This window comes from Budorcas taxicolor, chromosome 13 (genome assembly GCF_023091745.1).
Source record: "Budorcas taxicolor isolate Tak-1 chromosome 13, Takin1.1, whole genome shotgun sequence".
NCBI classification, from domain to species: Eukaryota; Metazoa; Chordata; class Mammalia; order Artiodactyla; family Bovidae; genus Budorcas; species Budorcas taxicolor.
This window is the reverse complement of record NC_068922.1, coordinates 42,676,110-42,702,848: the sequence shown is the minus strand read 5'-3', so window position 1 is coordinate 42,702,848 and position 26,739 is coordinate 42,676,110. Positions and strand designations below refer to the sequence as shown.

The following is a 26,739-nucleotide window of genomic DNA, read 5'->3' as shown; positions in this document are numbered from 1 at the left end:
ACACAGAGGGCAGCCCCGTGCCCTCAGAAGGGATTTCCCAGTACTATTAGCCCACAGCCTGTTTTTCCCTTTGTCGTTATACTTACCAGGTTCACATTATACTTACCAGGTTCTCATGCCTAAAGGTTGTGAGAATGTTCTGCTTAACTTGTATGTCCCTTAGACCGGCCATTGGCAATAAGCCAGAGGTGGAGAATTTAACCTATTCTTCAAATGTATTGAAGTTTAAAACCTTAGAGATTGAGGGCAAGATGGGTATGTCAAGGCTCAGTACATTTCTCTTCCAAACCCAACACATTTTGGAGGAAATTTCACATCGCGCTTGCTCCATTCTTTGCTTGGGGTCTTGTCTCCTACATTCAGAGAAATACTGTTCTGTTTTTAGTTGTGAACTTTGTTTTGGGTCAGTAAATCTACCCACTTAATTGAGATCTCTAATGGGAACGGGGATGCGTGAGGGTTCCCTCCACTCTGCTTGAGAAGATTTTGGGAACGTATCTCAGCTTATTTTTACCTCCTGAAATGTTAGAACAGTACTCTTTTTAAAGTATAAAGGAGATAGAGAAAGCTTCTGACGTAGACATCAGAAGGGGGCAGAAAGAGTACCTGCTTGTTAGTGTTAGCAATGAAGTTAGATACTCTCCAGTGAATCCAAAGAATGTCTGAAGGTTGTAAAGACCTCACCAGACCTACTCCCATAATTTACATTTTAAGATAACAGAATTAGCCAGAAGATTTAATCCAGAGACTGTCCTCAGGCAGGATACATTGTTGTTATATAATCCTAAGGAATGTAGAGAAGGAAAAAAAGTTTGTCCTTTCTTCCTCCTTGAGAATTCCAGACCCCTCTCTCCTTGGGGACCCCTAGACTTCTTATCAACCTGCCTAGGAAATGACTCTCACTTTCAGTGACCTTGTTACAGCTCTCATTTTATTTCTTGTGGTGTCTTTGTCTGGCTTCAGTATAAGGTTATGCTGGCTTCAGAATAAGTCTGAAAGTGTGCCCTCGTCGTCAGGTTTTTTTTTGAAGAGTTATAGGGGGATTGATACTAGTTCTTTAAATGTTCAGTAAACTTTTTCAGTGAAGCAATATGTTTCTGGACTGTTCCTTTTGGGGAGGCTTTTGATGACTGATTCAGTCTCCTTACTCATTATTGATCTGTTCAGATTTTCTGTATCTCCATGATTCAGTCTTGGTAGGTTGTGTGTTCCTAAGGATTTATGCATTTCTTCTAGGTTATCCGTTTGATTGGCCTTCAGTTGTTTGAAGTATTCTTACAACCATTCTTATTTCTGTGACATCAGTTGTAATGTTTCCTTTTCATTTCTGATTTTAGTTATTCAGAGCTTCCCTTTTTCCACTGTATATCTAAGAGTTGTCAATTTTGTTTTTAAAAAATAAAACTTTTCATTTTATTAATTTTTCCCCATTTTTTAAATGTTCTATTTCATTTATTTCTGCTTGATAGTCTTTTCCTCCTTCCTGCTAGCTTTGGGTTTAGTTTGTTCTTTTTCTAGTTCTTTTAGGTGTAAAGTTAGCTTGCTGATGTGTGATATTTCTTATTTTTAAAAAATAAGTTTATTTATTTATGATTTGGCTGCACAGGGTCTTAGTTGCAGCACATGGGATCTAGCTCCCTGACCAAGGATTTAACCTTGGCCTCCTTCACTGAAAGCTTGGAGTCTTAGCCACTGGGCCACCAGGGAAGTCCCTGTGATCTTTCTTATTTTTTAATGTAAGTGTTTATAACTATTAACTGTTAGCATTGCTTGCATTTCATCCCATATATTTTGGTATCTGTATTTTTATTTGTCTCAAGGTATTTTCTAATTCCTTTGTGATTTCCTTTTGACTCATTGGTTTCTTTAAAAAATGTTTTTGTTTTTAATTTTCACATATTTGTGAGTTTTCCAGCTTTCTTTCCACTACTGATTTCTTGTTTCATTCTTACTGATTGAAAAACATACTTTCTATAATTTCAGTCTTTTAAAATGTGTGAAGACTTCTTTCGTGGCCTTGCATGTGATCTATCCTGGAGAATGTTCTGTGTGTACTCGCAAAGATTATATATTGTTGGGTGGAGTGTTCATTTTATGTCTGTTAGGTCCAGTTGATCTAGTGTTGTTTGTTCTATCCATTCTTGAAAGTGGAATATTGAAGTCTGCTGTTATTATCCTGCTATGTTTTTCTCTTCAGTTCTGTCAGTGTTTGCTTCCTAGTTTTAGGAGCTCTGCTATTTGGTATGTGCATATTTATAATTGTTATATCTTCTTGGTGAATTGATCCTTTTATTATTTTATAATCTTCTTTGTCTCTTCTAAAATTTTTGACTTAAAGTGTGTTTTGTTTAATGCTATTATAGCCATAGCTCTCATATTGTTTAATCCTCTTTGAAACTCTGAGTCATTAGTGTCCCAACAGGAACTGGACACTGTTTCAGATAGGAAAATTGAAGCACTAGCTCTTCATAGATTCTGTAACAAGTTGGTGTTGAAACCAAAAATGAACCCTCCACTTTCCCAGTTTCCAACTAAAATTTGTATAATATTTCTGTCCTTTTCTCCAGCTTTTGAGTTGTGGGCTCTAGTTGTTTTTTAAACAACTATCTGTATGTTTGTAGCCTGATCTGTGCTCTAATAGCCATTGCCTCCATGCTCTTTTGGATTTCTTAAACTATCTAGTTCATTCCTTGGAAAAAGTTGTATCGCCAATACCTGATGAATGAAGAGCAAGCCATCAGCAGGGTGCACAGCATCCTGCTGAGGTATGGCATAGAGGAGGAGTCGGACCTGTATGTGCTGAACCTCATCTGTTAAGTCACCATCTCCTAGGAGGAAGTTGGTTTCTGAAGTCCTTTCCGAGATATCAGCATTTAATGGATCATCTTTCCCACGGATGCTGCTGTGAATGTCTTACAGCTACACAGCCACCACTAAGTGCTCCCTGAGTGTGGACCCTGGGTGGGCATTGTGGAGTCTGAGGTAGCACCCCCTCCTTGCCGAGGCAGAGGCCTGTGTGTGCCAACACCTCCCTGACCTCTACGCTGCCCCTGCTGTATGTGAAGAGTCTGGGGGAGGGCTGGGGAGGTGTCACCTTTTCTCTTCGGAAGAATGTGTCTTGGTGGTCAAGTTTGGCTAAAAGTTATTTTAGATTTATTTTCAAAGTTTTCCTTCAATCTCTGCTTTGAAGCCTTAATTTTTGTCATTGGTCCATTAGAGAAATAAAAGGCCACAGATTCTTTAATTTGGAAGGAATTTTAAAAAGCATTTCACCCAATTTCCCCTTCTGTTGAGCAGTCCCAACAGATGGTCATCTAGCTTTTGAACACTGATCAGTAAGGATAGCTTTACAAGGCAGCCCACTGTACTGGTAACAACTTGGGTTATTTGAAAGGACCAGAGAAATAAAGGGCTTCATGCTGACACACAGTGAGTTAATGAGAAGCTGGAAATAGTCCTCTGTGTTCTGCCTCCATCATGTAGAATCCATCATCAGAGGTTCTTAAATGTTGTCTTGGAAGCCAGGAGCAACCCCAGCCTCATTTTGGTAGTTTATCACCCGATCTTTTCAATTTCTTCCTCTTTCCCTAATTTCTCTTCTGTAATGATTACAGCAAGAAAACTACCATCCAACTGACACATGAACAAACAGCTGATCCTAAGCCACAAAGTGGGGCCTCTCCAGGTGGTGAAAATAATGACGTTTGCAGGTAAGGGTGGAGAAGGCAATGGCACCCCACTCCAGTACTCTTGCCTGGAAAATCCCATGGACAGAGGAGCCTGGTAGGCTGCAGTCTATGGGGTCGCTAAGAGTCGGACACAGCTGAGAGACTTCACTTTGACTTTTCACTTTCATGCATTGGAGAAGGAAATGGCAACCCACTTCAGTATTCTTGCCTGGAGAATCCCAGGGATGGGGGAGCCTGGTGGGCTGCCATCTATGGGGTCGCACAGAGTCGGACACGACTGAAGCAACTTAGCAGCAGCAGCAGGTTAGGGGCTGCCATTCCTGGAAGATTTCTTGTCATTGCATTCCCCTTCCCGTCATCTGCCGGAGTGTCATTACCTTAATCTATTATTGAACTGCTGCAATTAAATCATCCAAAAAGCAGCTGTTAAGGAATAATTGCTTTTTCTTCCCACTCCAGGGGGCATCCACCCTGGATGGACAGATGGCCCGTCTGCTGGGGGTTGATCTGGCCTGTTACCTATCAACACATCTGCTCAGACACAGATGGCTGTGAGGTGGCCAGTCATGTGACTTTCCTGTTTAGACAGTGTCAGGAGCTCCTGGGATTCCGTATGGTGAAGCTTAGAAGGGCCTCCTACCTTCACATGCATCCCCAAATGCAATGTCTAGTGTTCTGCCAGGGTTAGCTAGTTGTGTTGCCTGGCTCCTAAAGTGCTTGGTCACTCTTTGTCTGAGCTTTGCTCATACAGCTTTCTCTCCCTGTGTGTTACAGGCACACAGCTGAGGAGCAGACTGAAGCCCAGGGAGGTCAAGGGGTGCCTTGCAGCGCCCAACCCAGGTGGCTCTGCCTCCACTCTGCTGCTCCCTTCGCCACCTGGCATTTAGTTCTCATCAGTACTAAGAGCGTGCCGCTGTCGGGTGCCTGGCTGGCGGTGAGATGAGCGTGGGCGGATCCTGACTAGGGCATCGTGGGAGTGTGTCTTCCTGGTCAGAGATGACCCTCTTCCTCTTGGCATCCCCAGGCATTGGGAAGACCTCCACCCTGGTCACGTATGCTGAGAAGTGGTCTCAGAGCAGATTTCCACACATGACCTTCAACAGGAACATCACCAGGTAGCTGGAGCTCATCTTCCCAAGCCACGTCATCTGCAAGACATTCCACTCCGTGGCCTGCAATCACATCGAGCTCAAGTGAGCTTCCTGGTGCCGCTGTCACCGTCACATCTGGTCACTGCTTTTCACAGGAGAGAACTTAGTGCCTAATCTCCCTTTATAGGCAGGGAATATAACAGAAGATTTAGTGATTTATACTTTTACCCCAGAGAGATACATTGTCACCCAGGGAGGCAGTCTCGTGTGTCTGGAGTTTAGGCACGGGTCAGATGACGTGTCTGCAGTCCTGGGCACCAATGGCCTGGTTGACCCGTTCAGATCAGACTCTCCTTGGAAGCAGGAGGGGAAAGGACAAGGCTAACAGGCATTAGACCCAGGCTCCTGGGGCCTCTGAGCTGTGTTCCCTGGGATAGGAAGGCTTCAGGGAGCGTCAAGGTCCCCCTGGGGCCTACTGGAGTCCTGTCTACACTGTGGAAGAGTGGTATCTGTTGTGAGCCACTTTGTCTCCTGGGTTATTAGATGTGGATTTTGGAAAGCTGAATGGAACCCTTTCCAGTCCCATGTGGCCTGGAAGCACTCAACACTTTAAGCCTTTTTCCTCACCTGGATGAACCACTGCCAGGGACCTGTGGTGTCATCAGAGAGATGGGGGCAGGGCCTGGGGGACACAAGTCCTACGTGGCCAGGAAGGCCCACCCTGTGCCCTCAGGATGTGCCTTCCAGATACCAGTTGAGAAAGAAGCTGAATCTCTTCAAGTCAACCCCCTTCATGGTCAACTGTCTCCTTGCTGAAGGGAAGGGCGGCTTCATTAGGGCCACACTCGTGTATAACACTCTGGAGGCCTTCTTCACCTCAGCCTATGAGGAGCTGATGATCGACCATGTGCCCATCTGGTGCAAGAATAGCCAGGGGCAGCAAGTCATGGTGGAACAGAGCAAAAAGCTGGCTGAGCCACTCAGTGCCCCTGGAGTCTGGGCTTGGGAGGATAAAGGCGTGACCTTGGGCCCAAATCTAAATTTTTGATATTAGGGGGAGGCTAGGTTTTAAGTGAGCTGGATGTGGGGCTGGATTAGGATGTCCATGCAAAAATGTACAGCCAGCAGCAGAGGGTCAAGGCTGGAGGGACTCATTGGTCAGGGGCAGTGGGATGAGAGTGGGTGAGACGTGGCTGTGCAGGATGGAGCAGGGACAGAAGCTCGTACAGGTCATGGCCTGACGGAGACAGGAAAGGAAACAGAGAAAAGCCCAGAAGCAGGTTGTTGGAGGTGACAGGAAACCAGCTTCCGGAAGGCGGGAGTGATCGCTCATTGAACTGAAAGCATCAGGAACAGGAGGGCCGAAGGACATCACCTAAATTGGCAGGCCAGGTGCAGGGCCGGGTGGGGACAGAGGACCCAGCTCAGGGCATCACCCACCACAGTACAGACAGGGGAGCCGGGTGCCCCTGATAGAAACTCTGGTTCCTTCAGCTGCACGGATTTCATAGTCTTGTATTCATTCCTATGACTTTGTCTATTCTGGATCTGAACATTTTTCCTTTTAATCTGATTTGGTAAAAAATGGTTTTAAAAGTAATAGAATCAATTGGGGAGGATTTGAGAGACTTGTCTAAAATGCAGAAGTCAGTAAATGAGAAACAGGAGACTTTAAATGATACAGAAGACATTTTCAAAATTTTGTGAATTCTCTGTGTAAGTAGAAAATATCATGATGCATCAGAAAGATGTAACGAAAGAAAAACTGCTGACACAGCTTCCATTCTGGTTGGAAACTGACACTGAGGGTTTCCAATATGCTTCCTGCGAGCCAGAAGATCCTGGGTCTCACTCCTTGCCATCAGGGGAAAGTTTGTGTCCCTGAACTCAGTGGCTTCCCTCTGCAGCCCTGGAGTGAGGGACTGGTTGCCTGTGGGTGCTGAAGACATTTTGCTAACTGCTCTCTGTACATTACATTGTTTTATCCTTACAGTAACCCTGTGAAAAAGTGAACTTGTCTGTTTGACACATGGAAACACCGATGCTTAAAGAGGTAAAGCAGGCCTACAGCAGGGAAGGTGGCAGAGTTGAGATCTGAACCCACCATCTGAATCACCATGTTTTCTGTTTATCCCCTGGGCTAAAACTTGTAGGAATAAACAAAGGGACAGAACCAAACGGTTTCTCTATCTTGTGCTTTTCGAGGAGCAGTCTGGCCACATCCATGTGGCCACGCTGAATGGCAGCCATGAAGAGCGTGAAGCCATACCTGTCTCTGCAGTCCGGTTCATACTGGCATCTGGAGCCCAGACCAAAGCAACAGCTGAGAACAGTCACCGCTTCAAACCTGACGGCACTGACTCTGGGTGCCCCAGGACTGTAATCTAAGGAACACCAGTATCTACATCTTTTCTTTAGCCTATTGTTGTTCCTTCGCTCAGTTGTGTCTGACTCTGCGACCCCATGGACTGCAGCATGCCAGGTCTCTCTGTCCCTCACCATTTCCCAGAGTGCCCAAGTTCATGGTCATTCAGTCGGTGATGCCGTCCAACCATCTCATCCTCTGCTGCCCTCTTTTCCTTTTACCTTCAATCTTTCCCAGAATCAGGGTCTTTTCCAATGAGTTGACTGTTCTCATCAGGTGGCCAAAGTATTGGAGCTTTGCCATTAACCTTTTCAATTTCAGACCCCAGGCCTGAGACTGACTTCTTTATCTTTGTGTTAGGGAGGGAGGGGTAATAGTACCCACCTCTGAGGGGTTGTGATGGTTCATTATTCCTTCAGCAAGTATTTATGAAGTGCCTGTTTAGCACTGTTCTAGACACTGAAGATAAAGCAGCAGAGTCCTTGCTGTCAGAGTCTAAGATCTAGTGCGGGCAACAGCAAATACACATATACCGATGACAAACACATTTGTGAAAAGTGCTACTCTAAGAGTGTAAGTCAGGACAGTTGAAAAGTGACAGTGAGAGGGCCTGAAGGTTTCAAGTTAGCATTCAGAGAAGGCACAGACCTTAAGTAAATGGGAGTTTGCCATGTGGATTTGACAACTCATATACATGTCACCCATTTCCTGGGGGGCCCCTGTAGCAGCATGGAGGCAGTGATGCTGGAGCTGGGTGAGTGGGTGGCCGAGGCCAAGTCAGGTAGGGCCCTTGACCCATTTCGTGCTTTTCAGTTTTATTTTCATTGAGGTAGGGACCCACTGAAGTATTCTGAGCACACAAGTGACAGAACTGAATCTAGCGTTTTTAAAAGAGCTTTGTGGCCACTGAATTAAGTAGCCAGAAATGAGGCAAGAGACCATTTAGGCTATTAAAATAATCCACCCCCCTCTAAAAGTAGGGAATTTCTTACCGGTTCAGTGGTTAAAACTCCAAGCTTCCACTGCAGGGGACATAGGTCTGATCCCTGGTCAGAGAACTAGGGTCCTGCATGCCATGTAGCCCAGCAAAAAATGAAAAAATAAAATAATACAGGTGAGGTATGATGGCAATTTGGCCCATGGTGGAGGCAGTGAGAAATGGTCTACCCTGGGTAGATTTTGAAAGGGGAGCTGACCAGGCTTGGTGATAGACCTACTATGTCATGAGCAGGGAGGAATCAAGTAGAATCCCAAGGTTTTGGCCTGAGAAACTGCAAGCATCGTGGACTTAGCATCCTGGAGGTGGGAAAGGTTATGGACGGAGTTGGGGCGGGAGAAGAGCTGAGAGCTCAGCTTTGAACATAATTTTAAGTGCCTATAGGATATCAGGGAGAAGGCAATGGCACCCCATTCCAGTACTCTTGCCTGGAAAATCCCATGGATGGAGAAGCCTGGTAGTGTGCAGTCCATGGGGTTGCTAAGAGTCGGACACCACTGAGCAACTTCACTTTCACTTTCACTTTCATGCATTGGAGAAGGAAATGGGAACCTACTCCAGTATTCTTGCCTGGAGAATCCCGGGGACGGGGGAGCCTGGTGGGCTGCCGTCTATGGGGTCGCACAGAGTCGAACACGACTGAAGCGACTTAGCAGCAGCAGAGAGAATAAGTGAGACAAGGAGAGTGGGGTTCAATGAAGAGGTGTGGACTAGAAATACTAGTGTAGGTGTCACTATTGTGGGGTGACACTGGATAAGATCAGAGCCTGGAAAAGATTACTTATACTTGAACTGTGAACCAAGAATTGAGGACTAGATGGGCTAGGCCTGATACCAAGACTCACTAACCCTTACTCTATTTTTCTAGTCCTCCCTTCCTAGCTTTTCTGTCTATTGATTGAAAAGAATTTAGTGAGTGATGAAAAAAATTGTAAAGTGTAAAAATTGTTTTACACTTTAGTTTCTGGGTTCCCAGTCTGTCAGTATATGCTTCTACATTATTTTAAAGAATTCAGCAAAAGTACGTTTGGACAAATATGAATGCTGGTTGTGATATTTAGTAATATGGTCAGTGAAATTCTTTTTGCAGTTTCTAAGTGTCATTAGGAAGCCAATATAAGGAGCTATTGAATTTCTAAAGACAGTTCTAATTAATTTTAAATCATCAGTTGGCAGTAGTTTTCACTAGCACAAATTTTGAAATTACAAGTTACTTTGTAACATGGTTGTAGCTCATTTGTACAAAAACTGAGCGATTAACACTAACTAAACGCCATATTAAAGAGAGTCAAAGTTATAAAACTAAGAGATAAAACTACTTTCTTTTGTGTTTTTAGGATCCGTTGAATTGTTACTTTGTGTTTCACAACTGGGAATTTGTGAACGGATTCTTCCCTCATCAACTAGTTCTAATTGCTTTATAAAAAATCTAATACTGGTTTTTTAGCAGCTCGGTTTTCATGTTTGGCCCAAAAGAAAAAAATATATACATGTGTATTTCAAATTAAAAAACAAACCTACCTGATCTCATATTTTTTAAAGGCCTTGTGGGAAAATTTAATAGTTGTAAATCATTATTAGGACAGACTTGTGATGTCACCTTTCCCTTTTCGTTATGTAAACCCTTAAAAGACCCTTTCGGGGGTTTCCACTCTTGAGGGAAGTCAGAGAGCCTGGGACGGGAGTGGAGGGTCCGTTTCGGGCAGCTAAGCTGGGGGGGAAGCCGGGAGCCCGGGCTCGGACCTAGCTCGACCCCTACGCAGCGCAGCTCCACCGCCCCGCCGCGGCGTCACGCCCGGACAGTGAGGCCCGCCATGGCGTCATCTGCCCGACTCTAAGATGGCTGCAGGCACCGGGAGGGGGCGGGCCTGGGAGGGCGGGGCGGGTTGGCCGCCTCCCGATGCTCATTGGCCAGCTCTGACCGGCTGTGGGCGGGCCCGCCGGCCGGCAGGGACGTCAGGGCGGCGGGCTCGCGGCGGCGGCTGCGGCGGCGGCGGCTCCCCTTGGCGGTGGCTCCCCTCGGCGGCGGCGGGCGGCGCGGGAGAGACTGGCCGTGCTGGCCACGGAATGAGGAAGCGGACCGAGCCTGTCGCCCTGGAGCATGAACGCCGTGCCGCCTTGGGCTCGCCTTCCGCCGGCCCGGCCGCCGCGGCGCTGGACGCCGACTGCCGCTTGAAGCAGAACCTGTGCCTGGCGGGCCCGGGGCCGGCCGAGCCGCGCTGCGCCGCGGACGCGGGCATGAAGCGGGCGCTGGGCAGGTGAGGGGCGGCGGGGGCGGCCGGGGGCCCGCGCCCCTTCGGAGCTGCCCGCCCGCGCGCCCCGCCGGCCTCTCCGAGCCGGTCCATCCCTGGATGCCTCCCCGAGCGGGCCTGCGGGCCCCCGCCTCTGGCGCCCGGCTGGAGAGCGCCTCCCTATGAGGATGGGGGGCCCCTGGATGCCCGGCGGGGCCGGGAAGCGCGCGCGCGGCGCGGACCCAGCGTCCCTCCTGCGGGGTGGGCAGCTCACCGGCGCCCGCGGGGCCTCTGGGGACGGTGGAGGGTCCACAGTGTGCAGGCGCGGGGGTGCGCCGCCTTCTCGGGGAGGCTGAGGGCTCGGCCGGGTGCGGGGTCGCGGGGCGCTGCGCCCTCGAATGCAGAGGGCAGGTGGATGCCCGGCGATCGCAAGCCACTGGCTTCTGGTGTGTGAAATGTGTCCACCCGAGTCTGCCCCTTGGCAAGCGCTGTCCGGTCCGGAAGATGTTTTCGGCCTCCCTTTGGGGAGATGAACGCGTTGACGTTGAATTCATCTCACAGTTGAGAGAGGAGCGTTTTTCACGCGGGCTGGACCCTCCCCTAGGCTGGTGTCTATTATCTGGCTGTTCGTGGAACTTATCACTCATGACAGTTTCGAAGTCTTGATGTTTCTTGGTGACTAAAAAAGTTGGTATGTAATGTTCTCAGATATTGTAGCAAGAGTCACTACTTTTGGGATCCCCTGGAATGCCCTTAATTGACACAGACCTCTGCAGTGTAAAATATTTATCCAGAGAGCCCCTAAAAATGTTACCTTCATTGTCTAAAAGATCACGAAGTTAAACTATATACACATTTCAGTCAGTGGTTCCCCTTCCTGCTGGAAGTCCAAGGATCGACAGAATTTTTGTTTTTGTGTAAAATTATCTAGCAACTGATCAGCATCTCTTGTGAAGATAATCTCTTTTGTGGAAAGGTTTATCTGCATTAAAAATGCACAGTTGGCTTTAATGCACTTTTTTTAAACAGATTTGACATAACACTTAGGTTGTAAGCTCTTCCTTTGAAGAAGACATTGTGATGCACAGTAATGTTTGGGGAAGCAATCTCCCTTGAAAGATCTACTGTATTAAAAAAGTCTGATTATTTTTATTTTTGAATTGAGGACAAAGAGAGGCATTCTAGTGGTGCCACTTCCTTTGAATAAACAAAAGGCTGTTACTGGAATAAAAAGAAAAGCAGAGGGCCGGAACGGCAAATTTGTGAGTTACCCCATGGTTCCTTCCCTGTTGCCTGAAACGTTCCCCTGGACCTTCTCCTCCTGAGTTTTCTCCTTCAGCTTGGTCTCTGCTCAGCTGTCACCTCTTCAGAGAGGCCTTCCCAGACGAGCACATCCAAAATAGCCATTGGGCCCCCACTGGCCTCTTTCTGTTTTCTTTTTTGTTCATCCCCCTTAATTGCCTGTACACTTGACTGGCTTTGTGCATAGTCTCCCACAGGAGAATGGAAGCCCTGTGAGAGCAGGGACATTGTTCTTGGGGCCTCTGTCTTCAGAGGCATATCTTAGGTGGGAGAAAATATTTTGTTGAATGAATATCCAGAATAGATTCCTAGAAGTGGAATTGCTGAGCCTAGGGGTGTATGCTGATGACTGAAAGTGCCCTCCCAAGAACTTGTATGATTGGTACACCCTCCACTAGTGTCAGTCTCCTCACCCAAATAGTGAATCTTACCAGATATTTTGATCTTCTTCTACTTGGTTGCTGAAAATTGAAATCTGATTTGTAACTTTAATTTGCCTTTCTTAGTGGTTAGGTGGCAGTTTTTGTATGTTTTTGTAAGCCTATTATACATCTTTGGGATTATTTACATCTTGAACCATCTTTGTTTGTGTCCCCTTGCACATTTCTTTTAACTTTCTATTGTGCACATTTTCAATAGACACAAGTAGGGGAGTCAGTATAATGAACCTCCTTGAGCCCGTCCCTTCATTTCAATAGTTTTCCATGTTTTGCCAGTCTTGAATCATCTCTTCCTCCTCTCCTCCATTTTTGATATGGTGGGGAGACTAGACTGTTCTAAAACAACTGATTTTGTCCATAAGTATTTTCACAGGTATCTTGAACAAATAAGGATTTTGAAATATAAACAACACCAATGCTATTATTGAATTGTATCAAAACTAACAATTTGTTATTTGTAATTAATTTAACATTACTTAGTATCCTGTCTGGGCTTCCCAAGTGGTGCAGTGGTAAAGAATCTGCCTGCCAATGAAGGAAACAAAGAGATGTGGGTGGGGAAGATCCCCTGGGGTAGGAAATGGCAACCCGCTCCAGTATTCCTGCCTAGGAAATTCCATGGACAAAAGGAGCCTGGAAAGCTGCAGTACATGGGGTTGCAAAGAGACACGACCGAGCAACTGAGCGTGAGTCTACATATACATTTCCTTGTCTTGTATGTTAGTCGCTCAGTTGTGCCCAACTCTTTGCAACCCCATGGACTGCAATCCACCAGGTTCCTCTGTCCATGAGATTTTCCAGGCAAGGATACTGGAGTGGGTTGCCATTTCCTTCTCCAGGGGATCTTCCCAACCCAGGGATCGAACCCAGGTCTCCTGCACTACAGGCAGATTCTTTACCGACTGAGCTACAAGGGAAGCCCATTTCTTTGTCTTAGAAATGTTTGTTTTAAGTCAGTTTTAAAATCCTGTACATTTCTTAAGTGTATTCCTAGTTAATCTCTTGTTGTTATTTTCTTATATTACACATTGTTACTAGTTGTATTTATTAATTCTGTATCTAGCAACTTACATACTCTTAGTTTCAAGTAGTTTTTGCAGTTCCTGAATTTTCCAGGTATGCTATCATATCAGCTGCAAATTAGTAATCATTTTGTTTTCTACTTTTTATGTCTTTTGTTTCTCTTTTTTGATTACATTGTATTTCCAGAACAAGGTTGAATAATAGGAGTGATACTGAGTATCCTTATCTTATCCTGACTTTAAGGAGAATTCTTTTAGTGTTTATGCCAAGTTAGTTATTTTATTAAGGTGTGTGTTCCTGCTGTTTTGTCTTTTTTTTAAAGATCAAAAATGGTTGTTGAATTATATTAAATGCTGTTTTAGCATCTGTGAAATGATCATATGAATTTTGTCTCTTGACCTGTTAATATGCTGAGTCGTAGTAATAGATCTCATGTTATTGAGTCATCATTTTATATTATTGAATCATCAATAATAACTCTTATTGTGTAGGCAGATTCTATTTATTACTAGGGAATTTTACACCGTTATTTGTATGACTAGTTTGTAATTTTCTTTTTTTAATGCTATCTTTGCCAAGTGGTTTTAGTGTTTTTTATAGCTTTATTAAAAGTTATTTCTTTCTCTTCATTAGCCAGTTTAAATATTGTACTTTTGAAATGATCTCTTTCTTTAAATTGTGGTAGAATTCACCTGTAAAACTTCCTGAGCATGGTGCTTTTTTAGAATACAGCATTTTTATAACTGTCATAGTTTCTTAGATTTGCAGTCTGTTTCTGGGCTCAGTTTTGGTGATTTATATGTCTATAGAAAACCATCTGTTAAATCTAGCTTTTCCTCTAGACTTGGGGCTCTTCCCCAGTCTTGTTTGCTATTTTAGGTATTTATACGCCCTCCCCTCTTTTTTCTTGCTCTAGCACATGTGTGAACACACAGAAAAATCTGGATTTTCTCCTGAATAAAAAAATATTTTGTGTGTATTTTTCTGGGAGCCCAGGATGGTGCTGAAGCTGTGGAGAAGTGGAGAAAACGTTCTCTCTCTGAAGAGGGCAGCAAGAGCTGCTTTCTTTCCTGTGACTGCCCAGCAAGAATGTGGCTCCAGGGCATCCAGATCTTCCAGTCTTTCCTGAAGAGTAGCTGGGTGTGTGTCCGTGACCTCTTAACTTTTTAGAAACTTTTTAGACTAATTTATATAAAGACAACCACCTCAGAGGTAAAACCAGGTTTTTTTGGCTTTTTTTTTTGATTGATGTATAGTTGGTTTGCAATGTGTTTTATATATATATATTCTTTTTCAGATTCTTTTCCCTTCTAGGTTATTACAAAATATTGAGTGTAGCTCCCTTTGGGTTTGTTTTGGACTAAGTTGGACTAAAGGGTCATTTTGGAAGGCATCTGGCTTACAGGTTAGCCCTGCACTCTATGAAAGGAGGGACTGGATACTGCTTTTGCTTTGCACATGTCTGGTACGAGGAGGCAAATGAGGGATTCTGTGGGCCTTTGATCTTCTCTTCTATAATCCTGGAGTTCTTGGCACTATTCAGTAAAGACATCAAGACTCAAGACGAGTGCTCAGTTGTGTCTGACTCTTTGTGATCCCATGGTCTGTAGCCCGCCAGGTTCCTTTGTCCAGGGGATTCTCCAGGTAAGAGTACTGGAGTGGGTTGCCATTTCCTTCTCCAGGGGAATCTTCCCGACCCAGGGATCAAACCTGCGGGTCTTATGTCTCCTGGATTGGCAGATGGGTTCTTTACCACTAGTGCCATCTGGAAAGCCCGGTGAAATGTATAGGTCTGTGTGTAAGTGAACTAGACTGTCCTCCCACTGCCAACTCAGAGGCCAAATCTGCCAGATAGTCAAGATCAGTGGACTGCCTGGGAGGTTTAATATCTGATGACCTTTGTGTGTAAATACAGAAGAATGCAGGCATCACCCTTGGTTCCTCCTTGACCCAAAAGAAGGAACTTCATGCAGGGTTGCAGAAGGCTTTACTGAAACCCAGAAAGCCCAGTGGTTCATCTTCCTGAGGGTGAATAGGGAGCTCACCAGACAAGCCTCTCTGCCTGGTATCTCTTTCTTTACATACGGAGATAAGAGTGCTCTCAGAACTAGCTTTTGTACTTAAAGTCTACTTTTCTCCACCTTCTCCTCCCCCCGCTCCCCAGAGTAGAGTCTGTTCCTGGACCATGACGAGCAGCCAGGGAGGCTACATTATGGTGCTTCAAGTGGGGCTCCCAACTGAGGCCCTCTCTTCCCAGTTGTGGTTTATCTTAGCAGGGACACATTCCAGCCCTGGAACTGAGTTCAGTTCAGTTCAGTCACTCAGTCATGTCCGACTCTTTGCGACCCCATGAATCGCAGCACGCCAGGCCTCCCTGTCCATCACCAACTCCCGGAGTTCACTCAGACTCACGTCCATCGAGTCCGTGATGCCATCCAGCCATCTCATCCTCGGTCGTCCCCTTCTCCTCCTGCCCCCAATCCCTCCCAGTATCAGAGTTTTTTCCAATGAGTCAACTCTTAGCAGGAGGTGGTCAAAGTACTGGAGCTTCAGCTTTAGCATCATTCCTTCCAAAGAAATCCCAGGTTGATCTCCTTCAGAATGGACTGGTTGGATCTCCTTGCAGTCCAAGGGACTCTCAAGAGTCTTCTCCAACACCACAGTTCAAAAGCATCAATTCTTCGGCACTCAGCCTTCTTCACAGTCCAACTCTCACATCCATACATGACCACAGGAAAAACCATAGCCTTGACTAGACGGACCTTAGTCGGCAAAGTAATGTCTCTGCTTTTGAATATACTATCTAGGTTGGTCATAACTTTTCTTCCAAGGAGTAAGCGTCTTTTAATTTCATGGCTGCAGTCACCATCTGCAGTGATTTTGTAGCCCCCCAAAATAAAGTCTGACACTGTTTCCACTGTTTCCCCATCTATTTCCCATGAAGTGATGGGACCAGATCCCATGATCTTCGTTTTCTGAATGTTGAGCTTTAAGCCAACTTTTTCACTCTCCTGTTTCACTTTCATCAAGAGGCTTTTTAGCTCCTCTTCACTTTCTGCCATAAGGGTGGTGTCATCTGCATATTTGAGGTGATTGATATTTCTCCCGGCAATCTTGATTCCAGCTTGTGCTTCTTCCAGCCCAGCATTTTTCATGATGTACTCTGCATATAAGTTAAATAAGCAGGGTGACAATATACAGCCTTGATGTACTCCTTTTCCTATTTGGAACCAGTCTGTTGTTCCATGTCCAGTTCTAACTGTTGCTTCCTGACCTGCATACAGATTTCTCAAGAGGCAGGTTAGGTGGTCTGGTATTCCCATCTCTTTCAGAATTTTCCACAGTTTATTGTGATCCACACAGTCCAAGGCGTTGGCATAGTCAATAAAGCAGAAATAGATGTTTTTCTGGAACTCTCTTGCTTTTTCCATGATCCAGCGTATGTTGGCAATTTGATCTCTGGTTCCTCTGCCTTTTCTAAAACCAGCTTGAACATCAGGGAGTTCATGGTTCACGTATTGCTGAAGCTTGGCTTGGAGAATTTTAAGCATTACTTTACTAGCATGTGAGATGAGTGCAATTGTGTGGTAGTTTGAGCATTCTTTGGCATTGCCTTTCTTTGGAATTGGAATGAAAACTGACCTTTTCTAGTCCTGTGGCCACTGCTGAGTTTTCCAAATTTGCTGGCATATTGAGTGCAGCACTTTCATAGCATCATCTTTCAGGATTTGAAACAGCTCAACTGGAATTCCATCACCTCCACTAGCTTTGTTCGTAGTGATGCTTTCTAAGGCCCACTTGACTTCACATTCCAGAATGTCTGGCTCTAGGTGAGTGATCACACCATCGTGATTATCTGGGCCCTGGAACTCAGGACCCTGATATAGGACTTGAGTCCTGTATCTCTGCCTGCTTCCCAGTTCCTTTCAGCCAGTGTGTACCCTCTCTTCTCAAGGGAGTGCCTCTCTTCTACAGTAGTGTTGGGCATGGACTGCTTAAATGCAGGAGTTACTTTTTAGGTAGATTAAGAGCTCCAGAAGACACTTATCATAGAGGTAGTCTTGGAGAGAGGCTTAGATGGGTCATCGCCTCAGGTTTCTGCTGACAGCAGTGGAGATGGGACACCTTTCCAGACTCAAGCTCTTCCTCCTACTCCTCCCGCTAGAGCACTTTTCCTTCCAAAATGCAGTTTATAGGGAAAATTTAACTGTAATACAGTCTTGAAAACTGACAGATTAAGTCAAATGCTTAACGTGATTCCATAGAACTTGAGTGTCCACATGGGGAGTGGACAGGTGATTTGTTTCTTCCTGAACTGAGGGCCAGTGTCTGGAGTGTCAGGCTGCTGACACAAGGAAGTGTGATACCCAGAAACCCTCCCGAGATGTCCGGTTAGTAGAAAGACCTGTTTTTTAGGCTTGGTGCCCATCTTAGTATCATTTGATATTTTGGAGGAAAGTTTGCGTAGTCTCAAATGAGTGTTCTTAGGTTTGTGTCTTGGGGAAAATTGCTTAACTTTCTGAGCTTATTTCTTCTTCGTGATGTGGGGATAAAAATCTCCCTTATAGAAGCAGGATGAGGCTCCAGTATGAAAGAGCTGCTGGTGGCATGATGTCTCTGGGATCTAGAGACAGGTTAGGGATCCCCAAGGGTGCTGTGAAGTTGCAGGGAGGTGGTTAGCTGTGTGGGACAGCATTGGAAGTTCTCTGGGTGCTTCTGTTTTCTCTGAAATAAGAGCAAAGCCCTCTGCCCAGGGGAGAGGAGCTACCACAGGTGTTTCTCTTTCAGCTCTCCACCGGGACCCAGTCTTAGCTCTCTATCTTTGGCGTAATCGGATGTTTCCTACCATGTTTGCTAAAGTCTCATTAACAAGACAGTCAGTCTCCTTGGCAGAGACTCACTTTTCTAACATGTGGTGTTGCAACAATGGATGACAGAAATGGTTTTCACGGGAAGTCTTTGCAGCTGTGACTTGCTGTTTGTGTTCTGTACAGTTGAGTGTGACCTGGTCCTGGGAGGTCTGAGGGCAGTTCCCCTTGTACCCCCCACCTGAGGACTCCACACACAGGCCAGTGAGGAGAGTGTTAAGCTGGGTTTGAGGTAGAGAAAAGATCAACATGAACAGAGGGGAACGTCAGTGATCGTATGGTTCATAAGCAGAATTCTTGCCCCTCAGGTTTTGCTAATACACAAATAGAGATTTCTAGCAGAATTTGTCTTGAGATGGTGCCTGTGGGCTTTGTTTTAACTGTGTGTATTGTTTTCCAGGTATGCCCTGGTTTACCAGGAAATGCCCTGAGAAGGTAAAAACAGGAGGGGGTAGATGAGTGTCAGTGTGAGGAGTGTGATTTTGCAAAGATGAAGACCGAGAAGGAGTGTCAATAAAGAAATACAAGCACAACTCAGGAATGCTGGAATTTAGGGTTTGTTCTTGAAACTTGAGAGTTGTCCTGAGCTTTGTTATTGTTCAGTTGCTCAGTCGTGTCTGACTCTTTGCTACCTGATGGACTGCAGCACGCCAGGCTTCCCTGTCCTTCACCATCTCCTGGAGCTTGCTCAGACTCATCCTCTGCCATCACCTTCTCCTCACACCTTCCATCTTTCCCAGCATCAGGGTCTTTTCCAGTGAGTCCGCTCTTCACATCAGAGGGCCAAAGTATTGGAGCTTCAGCATCCGTCCTTCCAACAAATATTCAGGGTTGATTTCCTTTAGGATTGACTGGTTTGAGGTTTAGGGGAAAGAAAAGAAAGTTGAAACTCTTTTCCGGTCTTAGCAAACTTGGATCTCCATGCAAGATTTAGATGAATTGACTGAATTATTTGTAATGGGAAGGAAAAAATGTTCAGAGTGGAAGCAGTTCATTTGGATGCTATAGTTCAGGGTCCTAAAATACACATATGGCTTTTGACTTTCAGCTGTTTCTTTCTCCTAATAATGTGTACAGCACAGACTCTTTACTGTCCCATGCTCGACTTGTGCCATTCCTGGGCCTGGAACATCATTTCGTTCCTACCTGAAAGTGGCGTTGTCAGTGTTGCGTGCTAATAGGTTTATTTTATTCAGCCAACCGCTAACTTGCTTCTGTTGTTTGAAATCATGCTAGGCACTGGGAAAGATGAAAGAAGGCAGTGCCTATCCTCAGGGAGTTTGTTGTCTGTCAGTGTTTATGTGTGACATTTTCATGATGTCTGTGGTAGAGACAGTGCCAGGATGGCTGGAGATGGTCAGTCTGATCTCACATTCGTCCTTTGTTACTCTTGACATTGTTTTGTACTGATTTATCTTCAGAATATCTCATCTTTTAGGCTTCCACTTCTCTGACAGGATGTAACTCATTTTTCAACGCATCCCTGGTATATCAAGCTATCTATAGATAAAATAAATGTTCACAGTTTAGGGACAGAGCACACTTTGACAAGGCACGTCGTGGCAGAACCTACAGGAAGGAAAATAAGACTGCCATCCTAGGACATTGGATGCCAGTTTGGGGCTCCAGAAGGAAGGGACGGTGTCGGCCAGCTGGGAAGCTGCTTGTACAGCCCAGGGCTTCCTGAGGAAGCACCAGGGCGGTTCTGCAGGGGCTGAGGAGGATCCTGGTGTGAGGCCGCTGTGAGAGATGGCAGTTGCCATGATGAAAGGCAGCCCCAGAGGGATCCTGTCTGTTTCCCTCTGTTCTTCTCTCATTTTTTGGTCTTCTGATTGCAGAAATGAAAAGGATCTCCTAATACAGATTTAAAACAGAATGTAATTGAGAAAGTAAAATTGCCCTGTGGATAATTACTGTTAGCAGTGTGGCAGCTATAGAGAAGATTGCTAGCATGATTTTTCTTTTATTCATCCACTGAGTATTTGTTGAAGACTTACCGTGTGCTGGAGGCTGTGGATAGAATGTTACAGTCAGACAGTTCCCAGTCCTTGTGGAACTCACATTCTCCTCTTGAGGGAGAAAGATAGCAAAAAAAGGTAAATGTAAATATATAGTAAATTTCAAGGAGGTGGTGAAGTGCTATGAAGAAAAATAGAGCAAGGTAGTTTTAAAAAGCAGACAACATACCCAGAATGGAATTGCTTATGCTAAATAAGCCCCACATCACCAAACAAATTTTATTACAATCTCGGCTCAAATTCTTAAACCAGTCAATTGGAAATCACCTAGTCAGCACTGATGAGGTTACCTGCCTATTGGAACCTGTCATCTCCTAAAGGAAAGTGACTTTGGAATAAACAACCCAGTTTTTCTGTCTCATAAAACTTCCTTGTTCCTGCTCCCTTCTGCCCAGGAAAGTCTTTCATTTTGTGTAGCTCTTTGGAGCTGCTTTGTATTTACTATGTGAGATGCTGCCCAATTGATGAATTGTTAAATAAAGCCAATAAGATCTTTTAGGATTTGCTCAGGTGAATTTTGTTTTTTTAACAGTAAATAATGCAATTATGTATAACGCACTTGAAAACAAGCTATGTTATAGTGATAAAACATCCTTGCTACTGTCAGGAGAATAAGGCCTTTTCACAGTAGGACAACCAGCTGTTAAGCTCTGCCAATTTCCTCATGGCTTTTTTCTTCTCTGGGAACTGTTTATGGATTGCTCTTGTGTATTAAGGTCTTAAAGCTTTCAGTTCTGTTCAGTGAAATTACTCCCAATACTGTGTTTGAGTAAGAGTCTGAAGATTGTTCTTCAGGTTTCCACCTATAAGCTAGGTAGAATTTAGTCCAACTATTAGTCTTCAGATGTGAATTTTGGATTTACTTTTTTGTTCCCTCTGAGAGAATATGAGAAAATATAATGGAATATATATATATGTACAAACTCATATATGATAGAATATTTATTATAACAGAAAATGTGCTTTGGGATATACCTATTAATATAGTGGAATAAGGCCAAAAACTCTTTCTAATAATTTTGATTGTTGCAGTCATGGAGGAATTGATGAAAACTAAATATAGACACTTTTTAATAGAAATTTGATTCTTCCACATCTGGCCAAGATAGAGTAACAGGGGCTAAATTTACCCTGAAATAACTACAACAACAAATAAGCCCAGACAAAATGCATGAAACAAGCTTTCAAAACACTGGCCACGGGCAGTGAGAGACTGTGGTCTGTGAGAGGCGACAAACAAATGAGCCCTACAACAGCTCCAGCTTCCCGCTGTGTATATGAGAGTTTCTCCACTCTAGCCCAGGGAAGGGGAAAGTGATGTGGAGCACCTGGGGGACTCCCTGAGCCATGGATGAGGTGCTGAGAGCCTAGGGACACCAGCATGCCTACAGATAATCACGATGGTGTGATCACTCACCTAGAGCCAGACATCCTGGAATGTGAAGTCAAGTGGGCTTTAGGAAGCATCACTACAAACAAAGCTACTGGAGGTGATAGAATTCCAGTTAAGCTATTTCAAATCCTAAAAGATGATGCTGTGAAAATGCTGCTTGCAGTATGCCAGCAAATTTGGAAAACTCAGCAGTGGCCACAGGACTGGAAAAGGTCAGTTTTCATTCCAATCCCAAAGAAAAGCAATGCCAAAGAATGCTCAAACTATCGCACAATTGCACTCATCTCACACGCTAGCAAAGTAGTACTCCAAATCAAGGATTACCAGATGTAATTGTTTGTTTGGGCAGCCATAACAAAGTGTTACAGACTGAATCACTAAAACAGTAAATTTTATTTATGTACTTTATACGTGGACACTGGAAGTCTGAGATCAGTGTGTTGGCAGTGTTAGTTTCTTCTCGGGCCTCTCTCCTAGGCCGTCTTCTCCCTGTGTCTTACATGGTCTTTCTTCTGCATGTCTGTCCAGGTTTCTTGTAAGGACACCAGATAAAATTTTCACCTCTTTAGAGACTCTGTTTCCAAATACAATCATATTGTGAACTACTGGATTGTTGTTGTTCAGTCATTAAGTTGTGTACAACTCTTGGCAACTCCATGTGACCCTTCACTTATTAGCACGTGACCCTGGGAAAATCGTAAGGGGTTTGATTTAGGTCATAACTGAATGCTCTAGTGGTTTTCCCTACTTTTGGTTTTTGGTTTGAAAAGATCCTTGGTATGCTTTCCGTCTTAACTTTGTTGAGACTTGATATATCTGTTAAGTTCGTCTGGTCTAGTGTGTCATGTAAGGCCAGGGTTTCTGTATTGATTTTTTTCACTGAATGATGTGTCCATTGATGTAAGTGAAGTCACTCAGTCGTGTCCAGCCCTTTGCGACCGCATGGACTGTAGCCTACTACGCTCCTCCGTCCATGGGATTTTCCAGGCAAGAGTACTGGAGTGGGTTACCGTTTAAGTAGGGTGTTAAAGCCCGTTCTTATTATTGTGTTGTTGTTAGTTTTTCCCTTTATGTTTGTTAACACATTATTGACCAGAGATGTATTAATATATCTTTTGTTACATGAACATTATTGACCAGAGACATTTCAGCATTCACTTACATAACAAATCGCCGGCTACTGGCAATAGTTTCTGCAAAAATCCTCTAGTCAGAAATGTGATGATATTTGCTTTATATTTTTAGTTGCTCCTATGTTGGATGTATATTTGTTTACAATTGTTATATCTTATTGGATTGATTCCTTGGTCATTAGATAATGTCCTTCTTTGTCTCTTGTTATAGTCTGTTTGAAAATCTGTTTTGTCTGGTATACATATTGCTGCCCTAGCTCCCTTTTTGTTCCCATTTGCATGGAATACCATTTTCCATTACCTCAGCTTCTTTGTTTTCAGATCTGAAGTGAGTCTCTTGTAGTCAGCATATAGATAAGTTCTGTTTTTTTTATTTATCTGTTCAGCTATTCTGTGTCTTTTGAATACAGTATTTAATCAATTTATTTTTAAAGTAATGATTGATAGGTATATACTTATTGCCATTTTGTTAATTCTTGTCTGATTGTTTTTGTTTTTTTTTTCTGAAAATAAGTTTTATTTAAATAAGGGTTTAAATACATTACCTAACATTAAAACTGAAGAGGGGGAAAAACCCAAAAAACCAGTTTACTTCACAAGGCATTGGGCAGCTGTTGCTAGTTAAGTTGCAAGCTCTACAGCTACGTGACTGATAACATTGGTTTGAAATTTGTTCCCTTGTCAAAAGTTTAACAGATAGAAGGTTGGCCTCACATTCTAGTTTGGATGTCGATTAGCTAGGACAGGTCTGGTCATGAAGACCTTGGTGGCAAGCCAGATGTCCTGTCACCTCACTGGAGGGTGGATGCTCTAAGCCCTGCCCACCCAGTCACGTTGGAGACGTCACAGGATCCTTCCCTGACCACCGAAGGCCCCCTCCAGCAGTACAGCTGCCTCACCCATCCTCCACTCTCCGCTTCATCGAGGACTGTCCAGGTGGTGACATGTTCTCAGGGCAGGGAACTTTGCAGAGGGACTGCCAAGGAGCTTCCGGCCAGACATAGCCATCTGTGACCCTGGGGCTCTGGACTTGGCTGAAACATCACTGTTACTGCTTTGTTTCAGGCTGGACACTGCCAGGCGCCTACTGCTTGACCTCTGTTTAAATGAGGGACTTCAAGACTAGACAGCATGGCTCTTTTCCGTTTATTGCATGAAGGAGTTACACTAGTCCAGGTTAAAAGCAGACCCCAAGTGGTTACATTATACAAGCTGTGAGGTTTTTAAACTTGTGACAAGGGACAGAAGGGAAATTCTACTCATTGCAAGGAAATCCTCACTTAAGCTTCAGTGAGCCAAAAGCACTTAAAACCCATGAACCTTCAGCTGGTTGTCCTTAGCCAGTCCAGTCTCTACCAGGAACTGGCATATGTTCTTGCGCTGGTCACCCTGTAGCTGAATCACTTCTCCATATTCTGGATGCTCAATTACAGTACCATTGCAGGCAAATTTCTTCTTAAACGCCTTCACTAGTTTCTTTTTATCGTAATCATCAGCGATCTCTTGGACAGTGGTAAGGGTCTTCCTGCCGTTTCTCTGTTGAATTCTTATATGGATATAATCCTCAGTGCCAGCAGGAAGCAGATCATCACCCTTACTTGCATCAGCAAAGGGGTCGAAAGAGTGGAGGTTCTGGATAGCGGACATACGATACGATTCCTTTTCCTTGGTGGAAACGGCCTGTGGAAGGCGGCGGCGGCCTGTGGAAGGCGGCGGCGGGAGAAGGCGGGCAGGGGGGCCGGAGCGTCGGGAAGCGAGGGGGCTCAAGGGGGAGGCTGCTGAGTCCTCGGCGGCGGCTCAGTGACTCTGATTGTTTTTATAGTTCTTATTTGTTCTTTCTTTTGCTCTTTCCCCCCATCTGATTTGATGATATATTTGGATTGCTTTCTCTTTGGGTGAGTGTGTGTGTGTGTGTGTGTGTGTGTGTGTTGTAGGGTTTTCTTTTGATTTGTGGTTACCATGATGTTCATAACCATGATATTCATGGGCTTCCCTGATAGCTCAGTTAGTAAAGAATCTGCCTGCAGTGCAGGAGACCCTGGTTCGATTCCTAGGTCTGGAAAATCTGCTGGAGAAGGGATAGGCTCTCCATTCCAGTATTATTCTTGGGCTTCCCTTGTGGCTCAGCTGGTAAAGAATCCATCTGCAATGCAGGAGACCTGGGTTCAATGCCTGGGTTGGGAAGATCCCCTGGAGAAGGGAAAGGCTACCCACTTCAGTATTCTGGCCTGAAGAATTCCATAGACTGTATAGTCCATGGGGTTACAAAGAGTCAGATATGACTGAGCAACTTTCACTTTTCATGATGTTCATATATAACAATTACACACACCCACATAAATATATATAATATATATTAGTAATAATGTGTTATTTTAAGTTGATGATCTTTTAAGTTGAAATGCACTCTAACAACTGTGTGTTATTCCCCCACCTATTTAGTGTTTTTGATAGCATATTTTCTGACTTTTTGTTTTGTATAGGCCTTAACTGCTTATTGTGGATAGAGATGATTTTGCTGCTTTTGTCTTATACTGTTCCTACCAGCTTTATAGGTGGTTGATGCACTACTTTTACTGTGTGTTTGCCTTTACCAATGAGATTTTTCCTTTCATATTTCTAGTTGTGAAGTTTTTGTTTTTTTTTCCTATTTTTAAAAATCCTGCTTAGAGAAGGCCCTCGAACATTTCTTGCAATGCCAGTGTCATGGTGCAGAGTTCTTTTCGCTATTGCTTATATGTAAAGTAAAATATTTTTGGTTACAGGTATAGATTTTTTTCCCCTTTCATCACTGAGTATATCATGTCACTGCATTCTGATCTGTGAAATTTCTGCTGGAAAGTCAGCTTAGGGAGTTTTCTTGCACATAACTAATTGCTTTTTTTCTTGCTACTTTTAAGATTCTTTATCTTTAATTTTGCTATTTTAGTTGTAATTTGTCTTGGTTTAGACCTCTTTGGCAGGAGGGCGTAACAACCCACTCCAGTATTCTTGCCTAGAGAATCCCACGGACAGAGAAACCTGTCAGGGAGAAACCCAGGGAAGCTGAGGATCAAGTTTCATTCTCTTTTTTTTTTAATTTCTGACAATGCAATTTAATTCATTCCAAATGAAAATTTGGTGGAATGGAAAGAGAGGGGGCAGACTGAGTCCCAGGACATGAACTCATTCTCAGATGAGGCCTTACCTTAAGTAAATGAATTCATACTGTGAGCCTGGTTTCCATATCTCTAAAAGAGGAGTGTTGCCTATTTTACCTGCTTCATGGAGTTGTACTAAGATTTCAGCAAGGATATAGCAGCATTATATGTCATTATAGAGTGAGGGGTATAGTGCTTTTTTCTGTCCACTCACTCCATCTACTTTCGGTGTTTAAAAGAAGTTCACAAGAGACACCTATTTTACATGTTAATCTGTTTCCCTAGTTTTTATGCTTTTTTGGGGGAGATAATTGAATTACCTGTATTGTTGGTTTTGTTTTTATTTATTTTTGGCTGCTCTGGGTCTTCATTGCAGCACGTGGGCCATGTCATTGTGGTGCAAGGGGTTAGTTGCCCTGTGGCATATGGGATCTTAATTCCCTGACCAGTGATTGAACCTGAGTCCCTCAGTGTTAGAAGTCAGATTCTTAACCACAGGACCATCAGGAAAGTCCCACCTGTATTGTTAAGTCCTTGTTTTTTTGCTTTCTATTGCTACAGGTTTCAGAACTTTCTCAGATACTTTTTTGCTATGAAATTGGCACCGGAGAACAGGTAGTTTCTATTAATAGTTGGTAGGGTGGGTACTGCCTTGTTTAGAGACTTGTACTGTTTCTTATTGATAGTTCTAGTGTTGGACAAATACTGCTTCTTGAGTAAAAAGGGGGTTATAATAATTTTAATTTTTTTTTTTTTTTTTGTACCATGTGGTTTGCAGAATCTTAGTTCCCCAACTAGGGACTGAACTCAGTCGTAACCACTGGACTGCCAGGGAATCCCTTGTATTGACTTAAATGCTTACAGCTATCTCAAAAGGTACTGTAATCCCCGTTTCACAGATGAGGAAATCAAGGCACAGATAGTTACGCATTATAGCTTGTCCAGGGTGACACAGCCACTGGAGGCAGAGCCGGTGCGCTCCTGCCTCTATTAGGGCTGCAACAGCCTGACTGTTAGAACAAGGAAATGGCATGGGTTGAAAATATTGG

At 44.2% G+C, this 26,739-nt stretch overlaps 2 protein-coding genes across 2 annotated transcripts in view; one reads left to right on the top strand and one right to left on the bottom strand.

Annotated features, from left to right (window-relative positions):
* The first annotated feature begins 10,144 nt into the window (after nt 1–10,144).
* The window catches only part of ABHD12 (abhydrolase domain containing 12, lysophospholipase), a 54,391-nt gene continuing 37,796 nt past the window's right edge, over nt 10,145–26,739 (top strand). Inside the window, exon 1 of the mRNA XM_052650420.1 lies at nt 10,145–10,400. Coding sequence (XP_052506380.1) covers nt 10,210–10,400 — 191 coding nt within the window. The 5' untranslated portion in view covers nt 10,145–10,209. The remainder of the gene's footprint in view (nt 10,401–26,739) is intronic.
* Nucleotides 23,680–24,243, bottom strand: LOC128058467 (eukaryotic translation initiation factor 1-like). Its single transcript, XM_052650948.1, has one exon. The coding sequence runs from the start codon at nt 24,195–24,197 to the stop codon at nt 23,856–23,858; it is 342 nt and encodes a 113-aa protein (XP_052506908.1). The 5' UTR covers nt 24,198–24,243; the 3' UTR covers nt 23,680–23,855.

What these genes read in the sequence shown, in the direction of transcription:
- LOC128058467 (XM_052650948.1), bottom strand. Translation starts at nt 24,197, where the DNA reads ATGTCCGCTATCCAGAACCTCCACTCTTTCGACCCCTTTGCTGATGCA.